This window comes from Sander lucioperca, chromosome 12 (genome assembly GCF_008315115.2).
Source record: "Sander lucioperca isolate FBNREF2018 chromosome 12, SLUC_FBN_1.2, whole genome shotgun sequence".
Lineage (NCBI taxonomy): Eukaryota > Metazoa > Chordata > Actinopteri > Perciformes > Percidae > Sander > Sander lucioperca.
In genome coordinates, this window is record NC_050184.1 from 33881462 (window position 1) to 33890480 (window position 9019).

Below are 9019 nucleotides of genomic sequence, written 5' to 3' on the forward strand. Positions count from 1 at the left end.
TACACTTTAACATACAATAAATAACAGACAGACAGGGATGGACAGCAACAATAAATGAGAAAATAAAAACAGAAAATCACATTTTAAAAACAAGCGCAAACATGTTGATATAGTTGATGTAGGCGGGACTTGAATTCAAGGTCTAGTCATACATGTCCAAAACAACTGCCAGATGCTATAGTATGCTATGCTGTAGCCTATATGTAGAAAACATAACAGGCATTTCAAGTTCTTAATGTTTTCCAAATGGCATTGTATGATAGAATATGATAGAATAGAATTATGTGACATGATACATGAAAGCAAACTTAGCGTGTGCTTGATTCATTCATTTGTTTCGTCTGTAAAAATGTCGATAATATAATTGTATTGTTACTGTGTTATACATGACAATCAGGTCATCTATAGGTCCTCAGATTATTATTTCATGTAACCAAAGTATGCATCTTGAAAGATGAGAATATTTTTGACATGGATTTATCAAAATGCTTTTTACAAGTTAGTGTACATGTCTGCTACAGTCGAGTTTCAAAGGGTCTTCAATAGTGCATTTATCATCTTGATGGTTGTAATGAAATACAATATGTTTATTGATTCAAACTTTAAATTGTATATGTTGGGTCATTTGCTTCCTTACCAGTTTATTCAGCAGGACAGCCTGCTCCATTGATTATTATGAACAAACTACCTGTTCTGTTCTGTTGTGTGTGTAGTGTGTAATGATCAGTAGTATTTCATTTTTGGGAGGACGCACAACATTTCAAAAAGAAGGTTGGCACCAGTCAGTGCAGTGTTCCCTGTTGAGAAAAAAATGTATAAATAATAGTTGTATGAATAGAAAATATCAAATGTAGAGCTGCAAAGATTAATGGATTAGTTGTCAACTGTAAAATGAATCGCCAACTATTTTGATAATCGATTAATCGGTTTGAGTCATTTTTTTTATGAAAATAAAGTAAACATTCTCTGATTCCAGCTTGTTAAATGTGAATATTTTCTAGTTTCTTCTCTCCTCTGTGACAGTAAACTGAATATCTTTGGGTTGTGGACAAAACAAGACATCTGAGGACGTCGTCTTGGGCTTTGGGAAACACTCATTTTCTGACATTTTATTGACCAGACAACTAATCGATTAATCGAGAAACTAATCGATAGATTAATCAACAATGAAAATAATCCTCAGTTGCAGCCCTATATCAATTTGAAGATAAATCAAATGTACTAAGTACCTGAGGTGTCGTAGGGTGGAGACACCTCCACCAGATCACATCCAACAAGGTTTAGACCACGACAGCCCCGAATAATCTCAACTCCCTAAACCCAACCAAGATAAACAAAATATATTAGTAGTCATACAGCCGAGAAGATAAACAACCACAGAAAATTCACTTTTATTGAAAAAGAACCTCCTAAAAGTACTTGGAGTTACAGTACTGTACAGTACAGTACAGTGTGGAACTACTGGACTTACATGTGCACTTGTAATATGATAAGATTGTTTAAAGTGCTCATATTATGCTTTTTGGTTTTTTCCTTTTCCTTTATAGCGTTATATATCTTTTTTGTGCATGTTATAGGTTTACAAAGTGGAAAAAGCCCAAAGTCCACCCCAAAGGCACTTACCATCTCCAACAGAAAACACTGTTCACAAACTGCTCCAAACAGCTCTATTGTAGTCCAGCCTTTTTCTTCCGTGACAAACATGCGTCACTTTGTAACACGTATAATGCTCGCCTAGCTGGTAGCGTGGCACGCCCTTATACTCTGCTTCTGACTGGCTAGTAGTCTTTACTAGGGGTGTAACAAAAAATCGATACACTTGAGTATCGCAATATTTTATTTGGCAATACTGTATCGATTTTCAAAAACGCAATATCGATTTTTTTATTTTTGATAAAAAAAGAAAATGTCATTTCTTTTTTTTTTTTAAGTTTACATGCAAAAATATTCATGTAAGACAGTGGTTCACGTTTATGTTGTGTTTAAACCCCCTACCGCTAGATGGCTATGCTGAGACCCACCACTAGTGTCCTTGCCTAACAGTGCCTAGCAGTGCCTGACTTTTTGCTAGAAGCTAACAATGTAGCTATGGCTGAACTTTGGCCTACTTTAGCATATCAAAATTTGCTCACTAAGAACCTATGAACCACAATCCCAAACTGGCACTTTGATTTTCTGTGTACTGAATTGTTTACCTAAAGTAAACTTCTTTGACTTTTATGCAAATCATGTCTTTTTTTAAATATTAGTTTTTCTAAAATTATACTTAAAAAAAATCCCAATATATCGCCTTACACACAGTATCGAAATATATTGCAATATATTGAATTGTGACCCATGTATCGTGATACGTAACGTATCGCCAGATTCTTGCCAATACACAGCCCTAGTCTTTACCTAGTTACTGCGCATGTGTGACTCCCAACAAAGATGGAATAGAAGTGTGATGCCTCACTCTGTAGCTAAAACAGAGAGCTCAACACACAGGGTGAAAAGAGGAGCTGCAGCAATGTGTAGTCCAACAAAAATATAGCGTTTTTTGAAAATAAAACCATGTAAACCTATTCTGATATAACCTCTAAATACAAATATGAACCTGAAAATGAGCATAATATGAGCACTTTAAGATTAAAGTCATAGAAGATAGTTTACAGGGACCCTGTTTACCTGTATAGGAGTAAGCCCTGCTATCTCTGGTGTGCCTGTTCCCGGGGCAAAGCCCGGGTCAAGAGCATCGATGTCGAAGCTGAGGTATACTGGACCGCTGCCCATCTGACCTCTGACCTCAGCCATCACAGGTGCAAGAGATTTGAACCAACACTCTTCTGCTTGTATCACACGGAAACCCTGCACAATATACACATTCTTTTTTACTTAAAGGGAACAACAGGGTTTCCCCCAGTATATTGCAAACCTGGTGGCCCACTGGGCCTAAGTTGCCCCCCACCAGGACTAAGCTACTGGGAATGTTGTGTTATTGTATTTTCAAGACGTTTATTAAACTACAGTTACAGTAGAGTGGCTCGGTTGGAAACTTAGACGTAGTCATATTTTCAGATCTCCAGTTAGCTTTCAGCACTGACTTAATGTAGGGCCCTATGTTAACTGTCTTACAGCTTTTTTAATTCTCAATTTCGCGATTCCGTCCATGATTCTGTTGTCACAGAAACTATTGGGCCCTACATTAATGCCGTCATCAGTCTATGACTGGCCCCAGCCGGGCCCTCGTCAAAAAAAGACACTTGCCACTGGGGCTTCACAACTTTTCTGGGAGAAACCCTGAACATTATAGAACATTATTACTACCAATCAGCACATGACAGGCCTTTCTCATATAAGACATTTAGACATGTCACAGTATGAAAGGCACAGGTGTAAATAATGAAAGGAATGATGGCTGAACAAAACATTCAAAGACATTGTCTTGGATTCTTGACTAAACGATTAATTGAGACAATCATTTGTTGCAGCCCTACATCTATCTAATCAGACAGAACCTGTAGAGCTATTCTGAGGTTTCTTTTTCTGCTGTGTAAAGTGTATGAAACTCTTGACCAAAATAATTATGCATTCTGTCATTGTGTTAATTATAGATGGAATTATAGTGAAGATTGTAGTGAAAATATGGTTCCTCCGTTTTCCTGGGGACCCCCTAGAACTCCGTCAGGGACCCCACTTTGGGAACCACTGACTTATATAACGCAGTAAAACCAGAATGTTGGCATTGGTCTGAGGCATTGCCTTACTTTATGTTATATCTAACAGAGCTGCAGTATTGTAGCAGGTACCTGCGCCCGGCTCCATTCATAGGAATCTGCAGAGTAGCCTGAACCACGCAGGCCGATCTGAACCACTCTCTTGCAGTCCAGTAGCCCTTCCTCCACACATCGTCTGAATGGAGTCCCATGTCCAATCTTCTCCCCCAAGACCACATCACTGGTGTCAGCATGAGCATCCACGTGGATCAGCCCCACTGGGCCATGCCTGACAAATTATTACACAACAGGCTGAGTGAGGCAAGGACAACAGGGTGTGAAAATGGTTAAGCGGTAGATAAAGTTAAGAGTTCAGGTTGATGTGGGCATACAACTACAAACAATGTCCAGTCATGCAAAAAGCCCGACACTTTCACATGGAGCAGAATAACATTACTAATGCATATCAAAATGTATATGAGCTGAAATTACATTTATTGGTTCTAGCTTCTTAAATGTGAGGATTTACTGCTTTTCTCTTAGTTCTTTTTTCTTATTTTAAATTGAATGTACTTTGGGTTTTGGTCAAAACTCTAATCTCTTTACATTTTTGTTCACTGTGGAAACAAGGAAAAGGTCCTGTCTAAACTTGTCCGGGCAATGTGAACTGACCATATATAGCGTGTGCCGACCCTGGCAATGAACTTACTTCTCAGCAACAGCTTGCAGGATTGGATATGCAATTGTGTGATCGCCACCTGCAAACACCAACAACAAACATGAACAACCGTTTATAAGAAAATTTTAATGGCTAATAATGGTACTAACATAGCAACAAAATAAACTATGGCATATTTACAGATAGATAGATAGATAGATTATTGTCATTCAATGTTAAAAACATGAAGGAATCAAAATTTGTTGACAGACTGAGCAGAGTACACAATAAATAACAAGAGTCTTGGCTAGAATAAAATAATATATACAATCTAAAACCTATAATAAACAGAACACATAGGTAAAAACTGAGCAGCAGTTAAAAGAATAGTGCATCAGTAAGCTAAAAAGTGCAGAGGACAGACTTGAGTTGATAAGCCTCACAGCCTCTGGAAAGAAGCTGCACTTTAGCCTTTATGTTCTGGCTTTCAGGCTGCGCAACTATCTTCATAGTCTCATATTGCCAGACCTTCCTCCACAGTGCTGCGGAGGTGGGTCTGGCTAGTCCACACAGCATTCCGGGATGGGAGAAAAACGTGCTCTGGTTTATTGGCATTTCATTAAACCAATCACAATCGTCATGGGCGGCGATAAACGCCGGACGGAGCAACGGTGCCTCTGCAAAGTAGCCTCGGGAAAGATCTTGTTTTGGTGGAACACGTGAACATTCAAAAGTTGTTTTAGTCGTGCGAAAGAAAACTCAGACTGGACAGATAGTCTAGCTAGCTGTCTGGATTTACCCTGCAGAGATCTGAGGAGCAATTAACCATAGTCCTCATAAATCTACCGGAGTTCAGAATGCCAACACAAAGAAAGACGAAGGAAACGGACATCCGGCCTAAAATGAAGGACATCCGGCGTAATTTCTGGCAGCACCTGAACAATCCCGGAAGTGGAATGTCGTCGAAATTGACTACTATCTTGACCGTCTGTCTGAGGTGAAAAAAATAATGTGAACATGTTTCTTTGTGATCCTCTAGTCACTCTCACCCATAGTCAGAGGAATACAGCCGGTAGCCAGGATTTTTCTGTAGGCCTCCCTGATGCGTTTGCAGGTGTCCTTCAGGTCATACACATTCACATTGACGTCCCCAATATCAGCCACCATGAGGGACTCGTAAGGCGCTGCCCTGGTGCCACTGTTGTAAGATCTCAACATGGCAGATTCCACTCGGATCTGCCGGGGACCAAACCTGCAGCAACGGAGGGAATATCTGGTATTTAATGTCAGTGCTGTAGAGCAGACTGAAACGTTTGGGACTGTTAGTATTAACAACGTACGTTTACTCAAGTACAGGGGCGGAGCAGGGGGGTGGCTTCTGGGGCACCAGCCCCGAATGTTGACTCAAAAGCCCAAAATCTTTTAGGTTTTAGAAATACCTTCAACTGTTCTATGCTGCTGCTACTACTACTACTACTACTATGACTAAGAAGAAATCTAATATAATTGAGTAAATGTTCTTCTGTTGCCCTAATACTCAAATCAGAGTGTCCACATTTACTTGGCATTGCTGGGGATCCTTGATTTGCAATTAGAGCAGCCCAGATTATTATGGGATTTTGATTCAAAAGTAGCTGATTTGTCAGCTAAACATTCCTTATGTGAACTGTACTCCATAGTAAAACACAAATGAGTTTCAAGATTTGTAAATTTGAATTTGTTCCTACCCGTTATGTAACTATGTACTATGTAAATAGTTATACGTTTTTTTCATGCGCCCTTGGACGCCCCACTCCTCCCCCCTCGGAAGCCCTGTGCCGCCCCCGGGTCAGCTTGCTCCTCAGCCACGGTGGTCGGAGGAAATAACTGGCTCTTTCACCAGCAGCAGTGGCAGCAAAAACTGTCCTGTCCTGTTAGTAGTGTCCTGAGGAGTGTCCCAGGACAGTCAGACACTGTCCTGTACACTGTCCTGTGACTCGTCCCAGGACAGTCATGGAGTCACAGGACCGTGTCTGGTGGGTTTTTGTAATTATTTGACAAAACTTCATAAAAAAAAAACATTAAAAAAACATAGATATAGATATGTTTTATATCTATGGGTTAAACAATCTCCCCGTGGGAGCATGCCCGCGGACCCCCCTAGGTTTGGGCTGAGTCCCTAATGTTTACTATGTCTGGCTACGCTCCTGCTCAAGTACACTACTTAAGTACAGCTTTGAGGTACTTGTAATTTTCTCGAGTATTTCCATTTCAAGACACTAATACAGCACTACATATGACAGGGAAATGTTGTACTTTTTCCTACTTGGAAAATGTACTACTATGAATCACTGGTATAAACTACCCAGCAGTATTTTGAAGTTGTTGTCTTTACCTTGAGAATAATATGTATATGATAAATATAACACTCTAAATGTTACCAATCTGCACAATGCAAATTGAACGCAGGACTTTTCCTTGTAATGTAGGCTACTTGTAATGGAGTATTTTTGTAATTGCTGCTTTTACTGTACTTAAAAGTGAAATATACCACCACTACTTCCACTACTGATAATTCATTATGTGCTTGTATATAATAAAACTTGTAAATAATAAAAACATTGTAATAGTGACCCTTCTTGTTCCAGACACTATACATGGCCAGCAGCAACAGGTAGCTGCAGAGAATACCCGCACCTTGCTCCGGGTCGGTTGGAGGTTCCAGTATCAATTGGGACCCCGATAAACGCCGCGTCTAGCCCGTCCGCTGTCTCCTGGAAGGGTAACTTGGCCATGGTGGGGATCCCCGACACCCTGGCAACAAACTCGGCGCTCGGTGGCACATTGTACCTTTTCCCCGAGCACTTTCTGTTGGGGTAGAGAGCCGACGTTTGACGAGGCAGAAAGAATAAGTCCGCTGCAGTCCCACTAACAGCGCGAGGTATATTAAGGTTTCTCCAAAATGAAAACATACTTGCTGTGAGTTCTGAGTATGACATGGAGCGGTGTGAGTTGTGATGACACAGAACTCCAGCTGCTACTTTAAGTGTTTCTCTATGGTGGCCGAGACGGTTCAACACAAATCCAAAAGCCACAACACAAACACAAAAGCTACAACACAAATACAAAAGCTACAACACAAAGGCGCCGTCAGGGCGTAGTTGTCCCTAAAAGCATCGTTGGTATGGCCAAAGAATTTCTAATATGGGAAGAAGTTCCACTCTCTCGTTACTTCCGGCTTCTGAACTGGTTGCAGTTCCACCAGAGTTCCATATAGGGGGCGCTCACAGGCCAGTGCAGAATGAATGGGACTCTATGGAGCTATACCCCTCAAAATCCACTTTTCTCAGGATATAATTTTTAAGAAAATACACACTGCTGGGTGTTAGATTTTTTTAAAGTGGCTTTTTTGTTCTAAAAAGCCTTTTAAAATGTCAATGACGTCATACACATATACGGCCAGAGATTCTGCTTTACGGCAAGCTCTGAGTCGCTTCCTTTTTTCTCTCGAGGCATCGACAACACAGCTGACAGGTTAGACTCTCCCTGTTAATACACGTGCTAGAAAGAGGTTTGTTAATGTTTTAAAGACCACGCCGAAATATTCACTCTGGCATTCTGGTTCTGCTTCGGATGTCGTCAAGCGGGATCTCCGATCGTAATCAGTCCTTCACTGACCAATCAGCATTCATTAGCAGAATGCTAGCGTGTTATGGGCAACAATGACTCAACCTGTAACAAATCGAAAGGGCATAAGTACTCGTTCATTCAACTTTTGACCTATAATCCATGTTGAACTTGCAAAAACTACAATCAAATCTGAGATTTCTCAACGACAATCAGGCGAAAGAGACAAATTTAGCCGTCTAGCTCCATAGGGTCCCATTCATTTTGCACTGGACCGTGATCACCCCCAGTGGAACTCTGGTGGAACTGCAACCAAAATAGGTACAATGGGGCTTAATAGGGAGTGGAACGGCTTTCCGTAGACGGGCTTTGGTATGGCTCAGGGCTTAATTTGAGCCGGAACATGTTCCGGCACCTCCAACGTTGGATCCGGAACCTTTTTATTGGATCCGGCACCTCCTGTGTCACTATGAAAAATTAGTCGCCTAAATGAAAAAAATAAACTACTGTTTGTGTAGTGTTCAATGTTGTTATCTGTCTTGTTAGTCTTTATTCCCCATTGGAGTTCCACAAAAGTCTTGTGTTTGCATTTTCAATGCGTTTTGAGGTGAATTTTCAGGGTAAGACAGAGGGGGGAGAGGGATGGAGGGAGGGGAGGCACTTCAACAGCGCGGCGCTGCACTTCAAGTGACACAAGCGCTTGTGCTGGTTGAGGATAAAAATGTCAAAAAGACAACAAAGCTTGCTTAACTTTTTCAAATACGCTGGCCAGCCGGATCCCAAACAAGCAAAAATCGTTTCTGCCGATCAAGAATGTGGAGACCACGGTGGGTTTTATGTTTTAATTGTCCGATGGATAGTTGCTGCTTTTGAAAACGATCGTTGCAGTGTATTTTTAATTTTTTTTACATTTCGCACCGATGCAGTGCACGTTCTGAAATAAAAATAAACATTGCCCTGATGTACACACAGCGTTGTGTAGGCTTTTTTAGTCAGAGTCAGAGAAGCTACGTAGGCAGGTGTAATTTTTGTTTTGGTTCCGTTACCTCCAACACCCGTT

At 40.8% G+C, this 9019-nt stretch overlaps 1 protein-coding gene across 1 annotated transcript; it reads right to left on the reverse strand.

The window, feature by feature from the left end:
• Positions 1–219: 219 nt before the first annotated feature.
• Positions 220–7383, reverse strand: agmat (agmatine ureohydrolase (agmatinase)). Its single transcript, XM_031290603.2, has 7 exons — positions 7030–7383; positions 5403–5605; positions 4405–4453; positions 3789–3984; positions 2668–2847; positions 1230–1314; positions 220–797 (listed from the first exon to the last, which is right to left on the reverse strand). Exons 1-7 carry the CDS (start codon positions 7329–7331, stop codon positions 724–726), a joined length of 1089 nt encoding a protein of 362 aa, XP_031146463.1. The 5' UTR covers positions 7332–7383; the 3' UTR covers positions 220–723.
• Between the last annotated feature and the right edge of the window lie 1636 nt (positions 7384–9019).